At 45.1% G+C, this 21,964-nt stretch overlaps 2 protein-coding genes across 4 annotated transcripts in view; both read right to left on the bottom strand.

Annotated features, from left to right (window-relative positions):
* Positions 1 to 4,412, bottom strand: part of LOC119170680 (NPC intracellular cholesterol transporter 1-like) — a 136,874-nt gene extending 132,462 nt beyond the window's left edge. For all 3 annotated transcript variants that reach the window (XM_075886910.1, XM_075886912.1, XM_075886911.1), the window contains exon 1: positions 3,993 to 4,412. In XM_075886910.1, coding sequence (XP_075743025.1) covers positions 3,993 to 4,163 — 171 coding nt within the window. In that variant the 5' untranslated portion in view covers positions 4,164 to 4,412. The remainder of the gene's footprint in view (positions 1 to 3,992) is intronic.
* A 784-nt stretch (positions 4,413 to 5,196) lies between these two features.
* On the bottom strand, positions 5,197 to 6,261 carry LOC119170679 (SRR1-like protein). The gene has a single exon (XM_037421908.2). The coding sequence runs from the start codon at positions 6,200 to 6,202 to the stop codon at positions 5,381 to 5,383; it is 822 nt and encodes a 273-aa protein (XP_037277805.2). The 5' UTR covers positions 6,203 to 6,261; the 3' UTR covers positions 5,197 to 5,380.
* Positions 6,262 to 21,964: the final 15,703 nt, after the last annotated feature.

Below are 21,964 nucleotides of genomic sequence, written 5' to 3'. Positions count from 1 at the left end.
ACGCATCTTTTTATATTTTGCTGTCGTACCCCTTGTGCTATACCCGCCGTCAAGTGTAAAGCAACGCGAACGGGAGTGAGGTCTGCGGGTACTTCCAATCCCACGCTCGTCGGTGCCGCCGCGTTCTTGAAATTTGTAGATTAGCTGCACGAGAGTGGGTGCCGCGAAGTTTTCCAGTCCCGGAGGCGAAGCACACGGATCGACCTCCTTTTTTCTATCCCTCGCGAATTTCAATGGCGCTCAGTACGCGAGCAAGTGAATCGTATTAGCTTCTGCAAATCCGAGATCAACGTTGGCCCGGCGGATCAATCGTAGGCCTTGACTCGCAAGCCGAACCGGCCGCGTTGCAACAGCGCGGCCCGCGTAACTCCTTTACGTAAGCAGCTGCTATGGCTGGTGATTGGCCGACTGGCGTTTCCTCCCGCCTATTGACTCGGCTCGATGTCGCATCGCCACGCGCGTCATCGAATCGCGGATTACATTTACTATGAGCCGGAGAAAGAACGGTATCTGAACTCGGATACCTTGCACATAACGCGATGGAGTTTCGTATTATCCTTGTTTGAATCCTTACTACGTTTCCATAGCTATCATAAACAGCTCCGGATACCATGGCAGCAGTTCCACTGGCACCAGTTTTCGAAGCTGGGTTTACTGTGCCGTCGAAATCTTGATTACACAAAGGGCTTTCAGAAAAACTCAGTAAATGCTGACATTTTACCGTGACGTTATAGAGTCGATCCTCGCAAGGCGCACTTACGGACGTCGTCACTGTGGTTACGTCAGGGTACAGCGTCAATGCTCGTTACTCCACGAAACAAGTACGGCTAGTTGCGATGACGTCAGGTACCAAAACGCACAAAATGGCCGCCTGTGCGCCACCGACGGAGCGGCCGAGGAAACGTCGCCATATCTCGCGCGAGCGTGTCACTAAAAGCTCATAGCCATGTCGTGACGTCAGAATATAGCAGGAACCAAAACTAGCTTTCAAAAAAGAAAACATACTGTATTTACTTCTTCAATCTGCACCAACACTTACCAGTGCATTTTCTATGATTTGAATGCTTGACCTTCCATTTGGCACACGCACACACACCAAAAATCAAGATTTTAATGTGAGTACTTTTTTAACAGTTCAATAGGTGAAGACGCTAGCACCTTCCGCCAATCAGTCATACACCCTTCATGTCATGTGCGACATTTACACCCTCACCGACATTAAAGAGTTCCATTTTGGCTTTTATGTATTTTCCGCTACGTAAACATTAATAGTTGTTGCGACTTGACGTCCCAAAACCACGATATATGATAAGGAGGAACGCCGCAGTGAAGGACTGCGGAAATTTCGACCATATGGTGTTCTTTCAATTAACGTGCACTGCCTTCGCACAGTATACACGGACCTCATCGATTTCGCCTCCTCCGCGACTGGGTTCGAACCCGCTACCTTCTGGCGAGCACCGTTAGGCCCGACACGGACTTTCTTTCACGACGTCATCACAATATAATGACAGTTGGCTGTGTCACCCTGGGAGACATCGACTGCGCTTCAAGGCACGCAGAAGAGCAAACGATTTTTTTTTTTCGCGCATCAGTGAAGTACAATTTCACAACCTCGAAAACACCTCTCTTACTGCAACAGAACAGTTGGTAAGCGAGAAAAGGCTCGAAAATTAAATGCGGGTGCAGACGCCACCTCGGCATTCCCGCGCTAAACACCATGACGTCATAAATTTTGAAGGAGTCTACAGCGTCCAAAGTAGCATCTAATCACTGAGTGCGAAGTTTAAGGAAAATTTCATAGAGCGAATGTCACGAAAATACGATAAATACACTTCGAAATTTTCTACGTCGCACGCGCAGATTTCGAGGCGAAATTCATAAATGAAATTTTAACCTTGATTTCACCCACTAATAATAAACTTAGGATAGTGATGAAATGTGGTGTTCCGAGCTCTCAGAGTGCAGTCTCTCAATCTAAATCAAGTTGTCTCTTTAGTGTCCCCCGAGAACGGAATCACGCACAGACGGGAAGTGCACTGCCCTCGTGATATACAAATGTAAGCAAAAGGCAACGTGTTGTGCTGTGGCTTCGCGAGAAGCTCCGGAAGTGCGACTCCCGACAAGTTGCTTACACCCCTACGTAAGTATTCCGCCCAGCAGAGTTCGTCAGGCGCAGTGGATCGGTGATGGCAGCAGTTGATAGTATAGTGAATAGAAAGGTACTTTATAGCCACTATAGGTTAATAGTCTGCGTAATATTTACTGCGCATGCATGATTCCCAAACAAACAACGCCCACGACAGAACAGACTACGTTCCTCCCCATGTAGGGAGAAACTTGCGATGAGGCGTGACATTCACGCACGCACCGATCAGTGAAAAAGCCTCACTGACGCCCGCTGGAATGTGGAAAGGCGAACGCGCTCAGCGCTTTACAAAGGTTCTGCGAACTAGAGCTTTCATTTGAAAACTATTCTTGTTGGAAAGCCAACTTACAGTGTTTTGCACAGTGTCAATTAGGCTAACGTTTCTTGCAACTTTCCGGCATCCAACAATAAACTCACAAAAGTGCGCGTAGATCCAGTGTTATTCCCTACCTCGAAGTACCCACAAAGAGACGTTAATAGGAAAGCATATATATATATATATATATATATATATATATATATATATATATATATATATATATATATATATATATATATATATAAATATATATATATATATATATTTTTTTTTTTTTTCAGAAAGCAGACGAGCTTACAGGTACGGTCGCTCAGAAAGCAACGACCCAGATTGGACGAATGGCCCACTGACGCCACCGACCGCGGCCGCCGCTCGAAATGAGGAAAATCGGGCCAGCTTTGCACGACATGGTGGCCTTTTCGGCGAGGAAAATTTCCAATTGTATAACTCAGCAAAGGCGCACGATAACATCCAACGAAACTTTATCCAGTTCATCAACTACCCCACGTTCGATCACAGAAAAAAAAAAGATCTACAAGCGCCAAGGCAATATGGGGCAATCTCCCACGTAAGCGAGCCCTTCGGACGCAAAATTCTCCTGTAACCAACGTTGTTTTTTTTGTTCTCTCACTCCAAGGGGTATTTATTACAGCATTCGACTTGTTATTCCATGCGTGTTTCCTATATTAAAAATTCCCTCGAAGTGAACGCATCCTAAATCCATCCATCCGTGACTGTAATTCGCTTTCGGATGCTTCGCGCTCTGTCAAAGCGAAATTAATTCTCCAATAAATATAAAAGAACATGCGGGTGCCTTCGGGTTACGCTAAACACTGGTACGGCCTGCCGAGTTGTAAATAAATCTGGCAAAAGTGTGTTTACGGTCGTCGACCCGACAGCGTTAACTACACAAACAATTTTCATCGAGACGTGTCAAGCAAATTAAGCCCCCATCGATCGTGAGTGAATCATTGCTGCAGTGGCAAGCCCTACGAGATTATATGGCCTCGTCGAGAGCGATTCGCGCGTTCGAATCGCAGCAAAAATCGGCGCTCATGGTACTTCTACAAACCACTAAGCAACTTAAGGAACAGCAATTGAGAAATCGTTGTTCCTTGCATGGCAGAATACATGCTATCTTGTAGCTAAACTGTGCTTAACAGCTTTACAGACCAGTTCTATGTTGCACAGCCGGCGCATTTTACAGAGATCAACCGAAACATTCTGCAAGCCCGTGCACTAATAAAGGAAACGGTGTTTACAGCGTGAGCCAGACAGCAGGCACAGAGGACCAACCTCGCAACGTAGAAACGACGGACGCCTATCGCCTATCATCACTGCAAGTCGTGCCATTTGCTACGGAAGCAGCGACAGCGCGCCGTGCAACGCTCATGCGACTTATCAACTCCGAAAGCGCGCGCACCTCGCCACAAGACACCGAAACGTGAACAGTCACAACAGTCGTGCGACAACACAAATTAGGCCTAGAGACGAAATCGGGCAACACATTCTGTCATCACTCACCAGTAGCAAGAAGAAGCAGGCGGAAATCCTTAGCAGGCTTGCGGTGGAGGGTCGTAAGCTGGCGTTATCCATTCTGTGCACAGGAGCGTCACTGCACGACCGCGAGGAGATTTTGCGACTCACAAACGAAACACCGAATAATTTAGAAGGAGCCGTCCGTGGGGGCACCATCCTGCTGCGGAGCGGCGGGGAGTTGGCCGGCGCTAGGCTTGGCTGCTTTACGGGGCACTCGAATACACTTCCACCGAGCGGTTGCGGGAAGGGGACGAAAGCTAAATTTTGGGTGAAAAAATAACGAAAAGGTTTCGACGATCTGGTCCGCTAGCGCATGGCTGCAAGTGGCGGGCGCCCCGAAGCTCACAGCGTTCGTCACTGAACACGAAGACTCATCGCTTCCCGCAAGCGACGCGACAACGGTGCAGGCACGGCGGCGCTCTGACGATAACAGCGGCAGCCACCTAGCGGCCTTTGCCCTAGACGATGACGCACGCCGCGAGCTCGGGGAGAGGGCGGGAAAGAGTACGAGCAGGCCACATGACACAACTGCGCGTCGGGTGAAGGAGGGCACAGCAGTAGTGCTGCGGGCGCGTAGGTTAACCCTGTGGAGGAGGCTGCGGTGTGGCCTTGAAAAAGCGGGACCCTGAGAAGCGCTTGAATAACATTGATACCGTAATTAAAGGATGAATAAATAAAAGGTCACTTGGAATTGTTACACACTTGTGAGAAACATCGTCACTAGCTTGATGCCTCGTCTAGTCGCTGGCCTTGTGATACGCGTTGTCGGCGCGGATGACTCGTAATACCGGCGTAAATTGAAACACAAGCGGGAAAAAAAGTGGGATACATGGTTGGTAAACAGACATCGATTCTGCGAGACTCCGTACGTCAAACCTATGCAGTAAAATGTATTTCTCAGTCACCAGATTCCATCAATGACCAAAAATCGGTAACACCAAGCGATAGGTTTGGTTTCTTGTATCGGTTTTTGCCGATAGTGAAACCGCGATTCTAATCAATTGCTATGCAAGAAAGCCACGGAAGCGGCGTCTTGTAGTTCTCCCGGGTTAAAAAAAAAAAGTTTCTATGGTGTACTGTAAACTTGCTAGAACAGAATGCAGTTCTCTAATTTGCTTCAACATTCACTGCATCACTTAATAAAAAACGCCGTTTGGTGTGGCGCGCCAAATGAATGAAGCAACACAAGTGAAATGAAACCAGTTTACTTCGATGGGTGAAATGGTCATTATTTATACTTACGGTAGCCTCACGAGTGCAACACGGTTGCCACGTGGATTGGTTCATTTGAGGAACAACCGCGGTCGGGAAAGTCGATCCAGTTCGAGCTCAATTGCGATCGAGAGCAGCCGTGTGGCACCAGTGTAACGCACTCATATTCTACACTTTTCATCGAAAGCCAAGATGATCTCGTCTTCACCGTCGTACACGGGTTCTTCCCTCGAACTCCACACATCCGCTTGCAACAGAGTCGCGTCGAATGCGTGCAACGAGAGGTCGTTGAAGATGTCCGAATACTTGAAGTCGTTCGCGACCGCGAACTCGCGCACTGCGGGTCGCACGTTGACCAAGAAACCACACTTCTTGCGAAGCGTAGAGTCCAGTTTGTTGGTCCACATAGTGTCGAAGCTGTTTCCGAACACGACCACATCGCCCAGCACACTGGGGTCCCAGTTGGCCCACAACACGCTGTTGTAAAGCGGCGTGCCACAGTGCGGCATGTAGAAGAGTGTCCGATCCTGAACCGCGCGCTTTCCCTCGTCGTTGCGAAGCAGCACGGTCAAACCGAGAGACGTCAGTATATTACGCTCACTCTCGGTGAAAACAGGATCGTAGATTTCTACCGAAACAGGATTCAGGTGTTTCTGAATACAGACGAGCAGCGCGAGCTGGTATCGAGCATTGACGCACGCGGACAAGTTCCCAAGGCCGTAGCAGACTACGCTGCGCACTTTATTATCGCCGGGTAACACGTTCACGCACTTCGAAAGCACGTTGAGGAAGTTTTCAAAGTACGCCGACGATTGGATGTCGGCTTCCGCTTCTTTGATGCGCCGTAGCACAGAACTTTCTTCAAGCCCTTCGTCGTCGTCTTTTTGATGCACGGCGGGTAACTGCTTACCCTGTGTTACCCGCGATTTCCCTCGCCGTTTCACTACAGTGAAGCCGTCTCGTTCCATCATGTTTGAGTTCATTTCACAAACAAGAACGCGAGTGTAGCATAGATACACCGCGTCGCACGCAAGCACTGGAGAGCGCCATTTTTATCGTGTCGATGCTGCTGCGTGTTTTGAATTAGCACGAGGCACTAGTTTCGGTTTCGAGTTGGTGTTTCAGGAAAGTTTCAGAAACCTATTAGTTTAGGATTCGAAAAGTATTGATGTAACTTATTTTTATATTTTAAAAAGTTATACCACTAGTAAAAATAAAATTGAGAAAAAATATATTCTAGATGTTCTTCTGAATTTAACGCAATTGTGTCCTCTGTGATTTCATTTCGATGTGGTTGACCTTCTTGGAGGCCAAAGAACAACGGGTAATAAATTGCGTTGTTGCTCTGCGCTCACATTAGGATCACGTTGTAGAAGTAAAAGTTTCTTCAGTAATGAAACTTATCGCCTCAAATAAACGAGTACAGGGGGGGGGGGGTTAATGACTTCAAAAGATATAAAGCTCAAGTATTTATTAGCGTAACGGGAAAAATTAAGGGGAGAACGTGAAGCACCGTTGCTTCGGTAATCGATGTATTTAGCACAAGAGGAGCTAACTTGCGCAAAAAGTATGGGCCAGTTTGTTGTTTAGTCGTGACGGAACACAGCAGCGCACATGAAAGAAAAGACAACATTCATGAAAAAGAAAAGTTCAACGCTTGTGCTTGTCTTTTCCGGAGGTGTCACCCTTGTTTGATGCTTGCTGTCATAGTCTCTTCATAGCAGCTAACATTCTCCAAATACCAAGAAAACCACGTCGTTATTCCTTGGTAGATGTTTTGACAACAAAATACATTTACGAACTCCGGCAAGATGACAGTTGCCAATTTTGCTACATGGACGGTGTTCGGTATCTGAGAGATAACTCTATAAAAAATTGTATTTCTAAAATGTTTTCAAGATGTCATGTGAAAGCGTCCGATATCAGGCAGAAGAAAGTGCACTTCATATAAACTGTACCATTTTGCAAACAAACGAGATGGTATAAGTTAATGAAGGGATAATTGTTTTCGATTTGTGGGTTGAATGTGAGAGTAATAGTTTTCAATTGTGTTAATCAGTAGGACAGTGTCCTATTCAGCTACAGCTGTCAGCTGAAATGAGTCCAGTGACCTTAAATCGTGTAAAGATTCTGTAAACTATTTTGGCGTTCAACCTTTGCATAAAGCAAAGCTGCTGCAGTTGGTAAAAAGGAAGTTGTTGCGTTGATGACCGGGCGCTTTTCGTGCTTCTTGATTCCTTTTCAGGCCCGAGCTGGTAATCAGCCCACTTTGTGATTAAAAGCTATTTTATAAGTTATGGCAACAGGTAAATGTTGTTCTGCTATCCGTGATGTTTCAGTGAGAACTTTATTTTTCTTTTTTTTTTTCAGAAGTGGCAACTTCACATTCTCCTTGAACTAACCAAAAAAGTACTGGCATGAATTTCAAATATTTTCGGGAGGTTTCTCCTGAGAAGATAACGAACATCTAGAATCCTAAATATAGTGTCGTAGTTCTTGGGAATGCGCTCAATGTAAAATTTAATAACGTTATCTTAAAACAGCGATTCCGGAATATGTATCGAGGGGGCGTATTCACAGTTACGTGTCATCCCAAGTCATGCATCGAGGCTAGACATCTGTCGGTTTGCTGTCGTACGTCCATCGTTCAAATAAAAAACCATGAGTCAATTGTTGTCCAGAAACTTCGACAGCGATTTCTGCGTGAAGACACAGATTTCACGAACCCAGTGAACTGCGTTGACTTATCGGGATGTGTATCTATTGCGGTAGGGTGGGTTTGCAGAGGCTGTCCGGCGAAGGCTATAAAATCAAAGTAAAATATTATAGACGTGTTGCCTGTCTCCGATGTGTGAAGACCGTTGATAGCGCAGGTCGGTAAAAAAAGAAAAAGAAGAAGTGGAACTCACTAAGACCCACGTCTCAATCTGATTCTGAGCGATTCGACTCATTAAGGAGTTCGCCAACCAATGGTAATTGACAATACAAAATATCGAAACGAAAAATCGCCCTTTTGGGGTGTCTCAACCTGTGAAAGAAAAAAAAATTACGTCGTTGTAGCGTTGTTGCGAGCAAAGGCCTCGATGATGATGATGCTATAGAGAACGTGAACAATCAACATTTGTTTACCTGCATATCCTTTAGATATATATAGTACTGGTGCCGATCTCTAAGGCTGGTGGTCATCGTTGTCAAACAGCTCAGTTTCAAAGAAGGTGCTTTTACCGGTACGACGAAGAACACACAAGGGGCGCTGGCAGAAATTTTAAATGCGAAGCATTTCTAAGCGAACTTGGGCGCCTATCTATCTATCTATCTATCTATCTATCTATCTATCTATCTATCTATCTATCTATCTATCTATCTATCTATCTATCTAGCCGCCCACGACATTTAGCTCTCCTGGCCGTTTCGATATTGGTATTCATACCGAACTTGGTATGGCATAACATGACAGAATTAAGAACATGTTTGACTAGCCATAACATGAAAATCATAACATGTATGTCATGAATGTCATGATTTACCGTTCGTGGTCATGCAGCTTTTGCGGTGGTTTCGTTCACATGGCATGTTGCAAAACTGTTATGGTATGGTATGATTGCATGGAAAACACAAGCGACAGACCCTAACATAAAAATCGTGAAATGCGTGTCATGTAACAACATGACTACATGCCACGCTCATGATGCGCTCGCGGCCGTTTCGCTAGCTTCACATATGCCAAATTCGGTATTACGTGGCGTCAATGGATGATGAAAGTATGTCACTGGGAAGAACATGATAATCAAGAGATGCCTGTCATGTGACAACATGACTACATGCCACAGTTAAGGCGACAATACATTTCAACGTCCGTGGTGCGCGTGCTTACCGGCATTCATTTCGTTGCGTCACGGCGGTGTACGTTGCTGCGCCTGGCGCCATTCCTGCTATATATATATATACTCGCATGCAGGCCTGTGCCACGTTGCGTTGCTTTGGCGCATGCGCGTTTAAGCACGTCCTGCATCCGTCCGTCACAAAAAGAGTGAGTCGCAGTGTCTGGGTAACGCATCGGCGCGAAATGCAGCACGTCGCATTTCGCACTGCGTGCCATTGGGCCTCGCCGGTCGCGCCTGCCATCCAGACTATAGAGTGCTCGCGTTTCGCTAACGTTGCGTCGCTGTGCCCAGCGTGTGCGCGCGTCAACGCTACATTCGAGTATATTGGGTCCTTCATGATGAGCTCGCGGCCATTTTGCTAGCTCCACATATACCAAATTCGGTGCTACGTGACGTCAATGGATGACGATATATATGACTGGTGCAAACATGATAATCTTGACACGCGTGTCACATAAGATCATGACAACATACCACGCTCACAGCGTGCTCGTGGCCATTTCGCTAGCTCCACACATATTAAATTTGGTATCACGTGACGTGAATAGATGACGAATGTAAACGACACATCCAAACATGATACTCATGACACAAAGGTCATGTATTCCACCTCGTAAGGCTGTGCTGATATAAAGTGACATATCAACATTTCTCAATCTTGCTTCGCATATAATCGATTCCTACTGTACGTGAGACCTGCCAATTTTTTTGTTGGAAGGTGGGGGGGGGGGGGCGTTTTCGATTTTAATTCAATTCAATTCAATATTATTTACCAGAAAACAATCTGGAGGGACACCTGGGAAAAAGGCTGTCTCAGCAGCTTGTCGAATGTCCAGGGTCCCTTACATGGCAATAGCACATGTCAACAAAAGGTTTTTACATGACATTCACATGGAAAGTAATATATATACAGATCAGCATACATCACACGTGTGCGTAAAATGTAGCAATGGTACTTTATACAAGAATGAAGGGTAATGCGTTATTATAAAGATAAAAAGTGGTTGCGCAGTTTTTTTTTTTATTATTGCGGTTGTGTGTTTGTATCGGTTGAGTATGGTTGTAATATTATGAGTTAGTGATTGCAGGCTGTTGTTGTTCCGGGACCAAGGCACCTTCCATACTTCGGGGTTGCGTGTGTGTTTCGTGTTGTTGTGGGGTTCTAACTTAGCGAGTGATGTGAAGTAATTTTTTGCATATTAGTATGAGAAATACACTTTTTCTAATAATCTACATTCAACAGCCTGTCAATGCGGTGTAATTTGTGTTTGATAAATATACCACGTGTGGCTGAAAGTCGATCAACATTTTCAATATGACAAACAATTTTCTTTTGAATTGTTGCAAGTTTTTGCATGTTGCATTTTGAAGCTGTTGCCCAGACAGAGTAACAGTAGTGGACATATGACAGGAACAGAGCGTAATAAGTTTGCAGCTTTGCCCCCACAGGCAAGAATGTGTGGCAGCACGCCATAGTACCGGTAACCGCAGATAGCTTACCGCAAAGATAATTAATGTGGGTATTTCATCAACGTGAACCAGAAGAAAAATATAGTCCAAGAATTTTCCATTCTTTGACCAACTCAATACGTTGATTCTGAAAGTAAATATCATTATCAATGACGAGTGGTTTATTTTTAGCGCGGAACACGATAACTTTTGTTTTCTTTGAATTTACCTTAAGCGTGTTTGTCTGAGACCAATTCGACAAACTGAGCAGAATTGCATTCCTTCTTTCAGCAAGTTTGTTGGCATCAGGGCCTGACACACACAATGTGCAATCATCCGCGTATACATGACAAATTTCGCATCATCGGCTATACTTACAATGTCATTAATAAATACATTACACAAAAGTGGTTCAAGAAGACTGCCTTGGGGCACACCGCATAGAACAGGTAGATAGGATGACTTGTGGTTATTGATAGAGACACACTGATTTCGTTTTTTAAGATATGACTGAAGTAATTCTAACGGTCTTCCACGAAATTCATATAAGGAAAGTTTGTGAATAAGAATCTCGTGATCAAGACTGTCGAAAGATTTACTAAAATCAATAAATATACCAGCTGTATAGCAGTTATGGTCAAAGCTCTGTAATATATATTCCTTCAGTGTTAGGAGAGCCATTTCCGTCGACCAGATTTTTCGGAAGCCATACTGTGAGTCAGTAAGAATGATCGGTTTGTTTAGGAAGTCTATCATTCGAGTAAATAGGAGTTTTTCTGTACCCTTAAAAAAACCGGGATTACAAATATCGATCGGCAGTTTGACGCAGAATTACGATCACCAACTTTATATATAACTGAAACCTTAGCGTATTTCATTGCACCTGGGTAAATGGAAGTTTCTAAAATTAAGTTATAAATGTGCCCCAGTGGAAGAGCAATAAATCTTAAAACAGAATTTCTAGGCTTAATCTGCAAGGTAATTATATATAAAGCTCTACTGTTCTTCAATCCCATGTACACTCTGTATACTTCACCCTCATCGGTAGGCGCATAGAAGGCACTTTCGCGAATAGCATTGCAGCGGCCCAGTTCCTTCACCTTGTCATTGCCGCTGAGGGTAGCACTTTGGGCAGTTGCGAAATGATTGTTGAAGTCGTTGAGGAGAGAAGCTAGACGAAGCACCTCGAGAAATGGTCGGTGTTCTCTTTGTATGCCATGGCGAAAAAAGAAAAAAAAAAGTTCGGAGGGGGGGAGGGGGGTATGGGCCCGACATGTCATCTCTGGCCCTAGAAGACACTGCCATGAACTTGCCGAGCACAGTACAATATGTGACATGGCTGCTTGTTATACCTTCCACAATAAATGCACTGTCTGTGCAGTCGCTGTACTGTGCTAAACTTAAACATTACATCGCCAGTGTGGTTTATCGATGGTGGTACAAGTCTGTGAATTATCTGACACATTCTGTAAAGTTGATTCATTAGTTTGTGTAGCTGACACTTTTGGTGCCCTTACGGTGTGGTTTTCTGCCTTTGAATGCTTGTGCTCGTTGCGCCTACTGATATCAGTTGAGTTCTGTCCGCCATATTAGGCTCCTCGATACAGCGTGCGCCTCACCAATTTATTTGTATTCGCACAGTGGCAATGGCTGAGCTTGTGTTAACAAGTTGGTTCGATGACGGGCAATATTGCCAAATAAATCAATAAAACAAACTTTATCGGCGTTACTTAATCAACGAATAGGGCCAACAAAAATAAAAACTCTTTCTAGCGGTGTACCCATTCGTACGTCAATGTGTATGAATGTCGTCAGTCAGACTTTACTAATTCTTGTGTAAGTGTTGCAGTGCTGAAATGTAGCAATCGGTGTTCTTCGAAGAGGGCGAAAGAACATTTTGGCATTACGCGCTTACCCGTGTATTTGTCCACAGTGCGTCTTCATTTTCACATCGCAAAATATTTGACTACCAGTGGCTCCAACCGAAAAACAGGTTTGTTTTCTCGACGTCTCGAAAACATATCAGTTCCTTCTTGGGGGACGAGAGAGAGAAAAAATTGTTTGTTGTGATGTGAAGGGAAAGGTTCTTCTTGGGGAAAAGTGCCAACGAATTGACTGATCGATTGATATTTGGAGTTTTACGTCCCAAAACGACCATGTGATTATGCAGTGTTCTACGGAACGGCGTTCCAAAGAACGACGTTGCAGGAGCTAGTTCCTTTTGGCAGGTACAAAAGAATGCCACCGTTCTATTCAGGATTGGTGGAACTGTAACGAAAACACGTTATGTTTACGTAGGAACGACAGAGGGAACGGCGTTCCTTCTGTGAAAGTTCCTTGGCATTGAGCAGGTATACACGCACGTAGCAGATAACAGGATCAATTGGTGACTTCGCGAGGTGAAACAATCTACCACTTACCTGTCACTTGACAATGTAGCATCCTGGTTTTCACCTTATGGCACCCTCCGAGAGTGCAGGGAAGTGCCCGATATCAAGACCGGCCACGCGTGGGAAGAACATCTGATTACTTTTCCTATCAGTACAATTCAGCCTGACAGCAATCAAAGCCGTTCTGGATTGTAGGTATCTTGACAAACATTGTAGAATTTGGACTTGACATTCGAGAATGATGGAACCCCGTTGTACGGCTGCCGCCAGTAAGGGGCACGCTATTTTCAACATCTGTTATTTTTGCTTTTTTGCGGTTAAAAACTCATAAAATTTCTCGCGCGCGCGCGCGCGTGTGTGTGTGTGTGTGTGTGCGTGTGTGTGTGTGTGCGTGTGTGTGTGTGTGTGTGTGTGTGTGTGTGTGTGTGTGTGTGTGTGTGTGTGTGTGTGTGTGTGTGTGTGTGTGTGTGTGTGTGTGTGTGTGTGTGTGTGTGTGTGTGTGTGTGTGCGTGCTTGCTTGCCTGCGTACTCTGGTGGTTCTGCAACGCATTCATGTCGCCATGTGACCTGATCCGCATAGTCGGGGCACCTGCGTGCCGTTCTATGGCGTCCTCGAAAGGTGCGAAGGATCATTGCGAAACGGGTTAATCGGTGATACAACACAGGATACAATTGCAACACTTGAGGAACATAAAGTCAGTATAGCGCCGATATGCTCACCCCAATAATCTCACGCAGTGACTTCTTAATGCTGATGAATGGTCTTAATTTCCAACGTAACGGTGCACGGCAAAGATACACTTTTGGATTCTATCCCTTCGAAGTGATATTCCTTGCCACGCGTGCAGTGCACGCTTCAGACGGTTGTATATGTTTTATGTTCACGTGCTCACAGACTGTGCAAAGCTTCGACTTAGTTCCTGGGAGTATTTTTCACACAGCGTGCACTTTAGCAGCTTCATGGCTGAATCGTCCCTTTAGTATCTCGTACACGCCGTCGGAAACTCTCAACAAGACAGTTTTTGGACACCCGTGTTTTCATGGCAGGGAAGACGAGCGAAACGTCATGGAAGTGGGCGCCGCAGCGGCGCCTGTCCGGTGCCTGCAATGGTTTCGTTTGGCCAGGCATCTATTTAACATGCAAGTTATCTCCGTTTATTGTCATTCATTTCAAAAGCCACCACACCGATAACCACTTAACATACGAACAGCGCAACCAAGCAACAGATACAGCGTAACTACGGAAGTAAGAAACACGGACAGGGTAGATTCGAGGAACCTGCGATGAAGCCCTTTGTTTTTTGCTTCTGTGTAGTTACGCCGTAATTACTACTAGGTGGCGCGTTTGTATGTTCAGTTATGTCCTACTGACTTGCCCAAGTTTACATGGTCCATAACGGCTGCCATACAGCCAACAGTACACGTACATCTAGCGGTACATTCTTGTGGCACCCGCTGAGCCTTCCCTCACCCCTACTACCTAGATTTACTTTGTTCTTATCTCTGTACAACAAGGCAGAATCTTCAAGAACTTCACGGAACTTTCTTTCATGCGACCGTCCGTCCGGATGCACGGACGGATGGTCTCAAGGACAGATAGACACACGGAAAGACGCTTCGCCCCAATCTTTATTCCCTCCATGGATAAGTTGTGATTTTTTAATATTCAGTTATTTGTATATATCCAGAATTCTCACTTATGAGAAACCCCCTTTTTTCGCTCACAACGAACGAAACTGATGCCGGCACCACCATTTAAGTGATACAAGCTCATGAACGCTATTGTTCTTGATATCTGAAGTGCAGTATTCTGACTGCGCATTTGAAGACTGAGGTAGAAAGTGCATTTGCGTGGCACTTGCAAAATACGAGCACTAATGCTGCACATAGACATATTTGTAGTATGGCCGGTGACCTCTAAAAAGTGCGTCTACGATCGTTTCCTTACACTCCTTGCATCTACATATAACCTTTCGCTGGCAGTGTTAAATTAATATATATATATATATATATATATATATATATATATATATATATATATATATATATATATATATATATATATATATATATATATATATATGCGTTGTGCTAAATTTCTCACTTTATTTGGCCTCAAAAGTATCCAGCACTAAATTTTGATCGTAAATTCGAATGTAAATTTAGAGTAACGACGCGTTTCAATTTTTGAAGTGAAAATGTAACGAGTTTCTTTTTCATTAAGGGAACCTGTAACAGGAGCTCGTTCCTAAATTGGCAAGAAACCAGAAACGAGCTTTCATTCCTGTTATAGAGGAACGTGCGAAGCACCATGAACATGAGAGATGCCATAGTGGAGGGTTCCGGATATATCGACCACGTGGGGTTCTCTAACGTGCACCCAAATCTGAGAACACGAGCCTACAGAAGCGCCAACAGAGATGTCGACGTGGAAAAGAGTGAGGAAGGCGCTTCACCTTTGTTGTTGAAGGGGTATTTTAGCTTGCAACACGAATTACAGCTAACTCAGCGCGACGGGTAATTCTACGAAGTTTCTAAATTTCAAATCAAACGCTATGTGTTCTTATATGCCAGATTCGTTAGCCATTATCATTGTCCTTATTGCTTGTTTTAGCAAGTTCTGAAAATACATATGACAATTTTGACGTAGCTGTGTATTCTTGGAAATACGTAGAATACATTTTTTCATTCGCACAAATTTAGGCAAACGTGCAATTTTTCAAATTTGTTGCTTCTTTGACCCCCCCCCCCCCCCCCCCATATTGATACTGTATGAGCTTGTATCGGCGCTTTTGGTACTAGATAAGCAAAGTAAATGAATAAATAGGTAAGTAAACGAGTAAACACAAATAAATAAATGATGCAAAATGAATGTTCTTTCGCACATGTTGGCACCGGTTGGATTACCATTATGCCTTGAACCGAACGACCTCGAAACTTTGGGAAGCCTGCGCACCGTCCAGTCGGCGTGACCACAACCTGCAGCAGCAGCACACGCAGTATAACGCGCGTGTACTGGACCGTTTCCAGCCGGCCGGCCCTCAAGGCCTATGAATAGCCTTGCCCGCGTCCGTTGACATCATACTTGTAAACACTGGGCGCAGTGAGCAAACCGAGCTGCCGGCGGACTTCCCAACGAGCCTCGTGAGCTTCCGTACCTCGGCCATGAATTCGAGCCGTGGCGCTTTCTGCACGTGGTGTTGTTCTGACTACAAGCGCCTGCTTTTGCGCAAACACGTGCTCTGGAGTCGAGGCAGTGACTTGAGTCAACTTCTAGCGTCATCCGCGTCTGCCGTGCCCCGGAGGGCCATGACCTTCTAGTACCGGGTTTAGGCGCTGCCAGCAACTGCAGAACCCCGATCGGGCTCTAAAGCATCAGGCCCTGGATTTGGTCCCGAAGAACACCGAAAAGACTTCGGGGAGTGTCCGATCGGGGTTATCCGAGATGAAATAAAAAATTACTTCTCACAACCCCGGTGCTAATACAAAACCGTGAAGGTGCACCTACTGTCGAAGCAGTGAACAAAGACACAAGTGCCTTTAAAGCCTGCAAACACGAAGACTAGGCAAATTTGTATATTGCCCATCATTCCCATGGTGGATTAACGATAAGCAGCGCCAGAGTTCCCTTTACAAGATATAGGGAACTATGCCGGGGACCCAAATCTGCCGTTTTACGAAATGTCACCCTGTTACAAAATAAAAGTTCAATTAAGTAACACCTCTCCCCTTGTTTCGTTTTATTTCCTCCTTGCTGCAGAAATAAACGCACGTGATCCACCGGTTATATACGCAAGCGTGCTCACACATTGAAGCAGTTCTTACCACCCCCCTGCCCCCTTCTCTGTCATCGCTTCCCTCCCTTTAAACATGGAGACAAACAAGTTGTTCATTTAAAAGCATAGATATTTCGGCGAGTTTGTATTTATACATGTTGGTATTTAGGAGCGAAAAACAGACAACATAAAAGGGGACTACACAAACTAGAGGTCTGCGAATGGAAAATTAGACTGGCTGAAAGAGTGATTAAATCTGAATGAAAGAGCCTTGCATAACTCAAAGAGTTCATTTTTTCATAGGTATACTGACACAGATTAAATGGCTGTGGATGTGAGCACGAAACAGAACCAAGTGCACAAAGATAAATATTGGAGGATCTTTATGCTCCACCTCTGTGAGTTGAGCTAGTAGCGACATCAGGTCCCTTATAGTGCGTATTTCAAGCACTCATTGCATGAAACTTTTTCGAATTGCTATGCGCGGCCTTGAAGGAATAGGTTTCCTAATGTGCACAGAGTTTCATACAATAATACCTAGAGAGGAATCTGGTGCTGCGATCATGTACCCTCATGGGATGCATGGGAAGTACAGGCTTCGGAGTGGATCGCGTTAGCCAGTGAACTGTCTACGAAACTTTTTCTGAAGTTTCAGTAATGTTGTTTGCGTAGAGTGAGTAGTGGGGTGGGTGCAAAAGACTTAAGCTGCGCCTTTGTTGTTCAAGGAAGCTCAAAACTGCTAGGGCTCTCAATTTACTGCAACGCTGGAGCTGTATAAGTCGTGCTTGACAGTTTACGCGAAGCGTCGTCCACTCACCGCTGCGCATAGATGTAGCGTCCCATGCCAGTGCAGGATATGGCATCGATTTCACGTTTGTTGTTTGTGCGTCTTGCCGAAACTTGTTCAAATCAACTGCAAAACGACGGCGACGCGAAGTAGACGCACCGTCATGCTTCTGCGACTCCACAACAGAACGAGAGGTGCGTTGGGGGCAGACCAATTGAACAGACGCGACTGGCATCGCAGCAGATAAATCGCTAGGTGTTTGTCACTTAAAACTGTGCCGTTATTTCCACAAATAGATATTGCGTGCTTTCGAGGCAAACCAAGAATGTTTGCTTTCAAATGTTGTAAGAAATAGTTCATTACATGTTGATGCCAAATCTGGAACGCAATGGCAGAGCAAAGCATACCCTGGTGGTTAAATTTGTCGAGGTTTCACTTCTACCGTCTAATCACAAAAACCGTTTCCAATAAAAGTTGAGTAAAAAATAATGAAGCAAGATTTAATTTGATATAACTTCATATTACTTTGTTTCACACTCGAAAAAGAAGCATCGTGAATTTAAAGAACATGATTGATTCAAAGCAGATCCGAAGCCTCTACTTCCCATCATTCCCATGCGGGTACAAGCGCCGCTGAAGGAGCCCGTGTAGACACTAGAGCCAGATTCCACTCTAAGTATTATTGTATGAAACTCTATGGTAATGCGTGTGCCTTTTGTAGTGGGTCATCATCATTATCATCATCATCATCATCATCATCATCATCATCCTGACTACGTCCACTGCAGAACAAAGGGCTCTCCCATTTTCCGCCAGTCAACTATAGGTTCTGTGGTTGCTGCTGCCAATTTATACCCCCAAACATCTTAATCTCATCTGCGCACTTAACGTTCTGTCTCCCCCTAACCCGCTTGCCTTCTCTGGCAATCCAGTTAGTTACCCTTAATGACCAGCGGTTATCCTGTCTACACGATACATGCCCGGCCCATGTCCGTTTTCTCCTCTTCATTTCAACTATGATATCCTTAACCCTCGTTTGTTCCCTAATTCACTCTGCTCTTTTTTTTCTTCTCTCTTAAGGTTACACCTACCATTTTTCTTTCCATTGCTCACTGCGTTGTCCTCAGTTTAAGCTGAACCCTCTTTGTAATTCTCCAGGTTTCTGCTCCATAGCTAAGTACCGCCAAGATGCAGCTGTTGTATACCTTCCTCTTGAAGGATAGTGGCAATCTACCTGTCAAAATTGAGAGTGCTTGCCAAATGTGCTTCACCCCATTCTTGTTCTTCTAGTCATTTGAATCTCGTGGTTTGGCTCCGCGGTTATTACTTGTTTTATGTAGACGGAGTCTTTTACAACTTCAAGTGCACCATTACCTATCTCGAAGCACTGCTCACTTCCGAGGTTGTTGTACATTACTTTCGTTTTCCGCAGAATAATTTTTAAACCCACCTTTCTGCTCGCCCTGTCTCGCTCCGTAATCATGAGTTGCGATTGGTCCCCTGAGTTACTCAGCGATGCAATGTCATCGGCGAAGCGCAGGTTACTAAAATACTCTCCATTAACTCTTATCCCAAACTGTTGCCATTCTAGGGAACACACCTCATACATGCATACGCCAATTTGTAGGGGGTGGTGCGCACTACATCAGAACATGCGACAGTCGCATGTTCTGATGCCCGATCGCAATGGATGCTTGTACCGTGCTATATTACGGCGACATTACATGTTGGACGACGACGAAGTGCCAGTGTGGCAGAATGCCGAATGTTTGAGTTCCATGGTTTTCGTTGAATGATTTTCATTTCACTTGTCAAGCGCGTTCTCCTGCAGGTGTGCGATGGAGATAGAGCCCTACGGAAGACTACCGGACACCGGAATGATCACGGGTGTTGCTTCCAGGAAGCGCTTCAGCTCTGAGAGTGACAATGATAGTGATGACACCAAACCTTACTACGTCAGTAGTGAAGAAACAGGGGACGACACCTGCGAGCTTGTGAAAAACTACAAGGAAAAGAGACGATTTCTGAGCCCGTCACCCAATTCGAGTGAGCCCACCAGGCGATCTTCGCGGATAACGAAGGTATTAACCATCCTCTTCATGCCAGTTCTCGTTAGTGACAGCATGCATGAGACGCCTTAACCGGCAAGCCGTGTCTGTACAACTAGAGGAACTGGTGCCGAACGAAGTAAAAGAAGTCAGAGTGAATAGCCGCAAGAACATCCTAGCGATTGACGTCAATGATGTGACTTCTCTTGACAGATTGCGCGAAGTTACGGGACTAAATGGGATGAAAGTCCGCTCCCATATACTACTGGGCAAAGAAGTGAGCACTGAGTTATTTTCAACTTGCACCTACCAGTCTTGATTAAGCTGGCTTCTAAAGATGCCATTATTGCAAGTACATGTCGTATCGGAACATCACGATGCGTAAGAACTTCATTTAAGGGCGAATCACTTCCATCACACGTAAAACTGGGCCAATGCACGCAGTTCGGCCTTTTTTACTGAAACCACTTCAGTGTTGGAAGTGCATGAAGTTAGGTGACGTAAGTGGTGTGTGAACGAACTCAACTGTCTGTTTTTGATGCACTGGGCACCACAACAAGGACACGTGCCTCGCCATGATACTGAAGTGCTCAAATCGCGATGGACCACGATGCCTCTTCGAAGAACTATCCTTTTATTTGAAGAAAGCTAACAATAGTGAAGAAAAGGGGCTAGAGATGACATCTCATACCGAGAAGCAGCTGCATCCATTACGCGACGACGGCCCCATCGCCGGTTCTGCACCAAAGCCTCCAAAACCTCGTCGCCCCGCGAAGCCCGTCTAAAACCACTTCCACCTCTCCCACTCATGCCAAGAGTTGTTGGTTTTAAGAACATAAGCGTCTCTGCTTGCAGTGGAGCAGACACTTCATTTTTACTACCCAGTCAGAACGGACCAGGCGTCACCAGCAATGCAGGTGATGCTTGCCCCGAACTCCCAAAAATACATGCGCCTGATGAAAGATATCAGACTTTGACAGTGAGGGACACTTGATCGGTACCTCAAAGCTTGACGGACGAAGAAGGACAAGTTATCGGCATGGTCAGCACCCTGGTCAGTGCTATGCACGAGCTGCTGAGCACGATGCAGAACAGCTCGAAGCGCTTTGCAACTGCTTGACACCATCACTCCACCTCTCGTAAGCCTCCAGAAGTCTGCGGCTTGAAAACGTAAGCGGCACCATCATGGCTTCACCATCGGCAGATGATAATTGTTTGCTCACAACCAATGCTACCCACGCCGACGCTGATACTGGAACCTAGCTCTGCGAAACGAGCTTTTTAACGATATCGCGTTAATAAAAACAAGTGAATCAGGGATACGGATACCTCTAAGAGCAAAGGAGATATTCACTACCTTTCATTAGTTTGATCACTGCCACCGAGCGCTGTATGTACACGAAATCAAATGAAGACATTAAGCTGCCCGCACGTACGAATGCCACTTGAAGAGCCATTGAACTTTATAAGTAGAAAGTTATTCAACAAGCTATAGATACAGGGGGAAAATGCACTGTCTCATTTTGTAGTCACAGTGTGTCTTACTTTGTCGAATATGTTTTAGATGACTTGATTTCACTTTCTGCACTGCATGCATGATTACCGTGAAACGCGGCACAGCCTTATTTCTTTTTTGCTCATTCAACTACCGCAACTACCACACCATTAAATTCATTGTTGTTCTTATTAATACAAAACTCAGTAACAATTTCACGCCATACGAACAGATTATTCACTTTATTGTGAAACTTCAAAAAATGAGAAAAAACAAAAATGAAGAAACAAAATGAAGTCCTGTTTCACACCACTCGCCAGTCAGGAGAAGCCGATTGCCGCATAGGCCAGAACAAGCAGCCACAACGTACTTAGCTTATGACACTTTTATTCGCTGTCCAGACTATGTATACAGACCACAAACGTAGACCCCCCTCTCCACAGAGCCTATAATAGTATCCTAACTACACGTGGTATAACTTGCTCTTTCTGGTAACCGGAAAACAGCATGCGTCAGGTTGAACTATAATGTCAATATGCGCACCAAGCTGACATAACACCAACGGTAATTTAAAACCCGTACTCATGTCAACCTTGCAACGTAATAATTACGGGAGGAAAACACTGCCTAATTGCCGGAAAAACTTGAATGGCTTCCAAGAGACGCTAGTAATTGCCTTGTTTTTTTATTTGTTTGCTCCATCTTTATGGCTTGCCTGACGCCTATATACCAACGTATATACCGCCAGCGCTGTCTTGCTCGCCTTTCCAAACTTGGGCGCGCTTTGAAGTCACGCTCGCTCTCCTCAATCCACCCGTTCTAGCGGTCAAGATCCAAGGCTGGTGTATTTGGCGATGTCTTGTCGGTGACGTGCATGAAGTCATCTGCACATCACCCCACGTGCCACCTCTTTTTT

This window comes from Rhipicephalus microplus, chromosome 2 (genome assembly GCF_043290135.1).
Source record: "Rhipicephalus microplus isolate Deutch F79 chromosome 2, USDA_Rmic, whole genome shotgun sequence".
NCBI classification, from domain to species: Eukaryota; Metazoa; Arthropoda; class Arachnida; order Ixodida; family Ixodidae; genus Rhipicephalus; species Rhipicephalus microplus.
The sequence above is the reverse complement of the archived record's forward strand: the minus strand, read 5'-3'. Positions and strand labels throughout refer to the sequence as shown.

Coding starts and splice junctions, on each gene's coding strand:
- LOC119170679 (XM_037421908.2), bottom strand. CDS start 6,202: ATGAACTCAAACATGATGGAACGAGACGGCTTCACTGTAGTGAAACGG.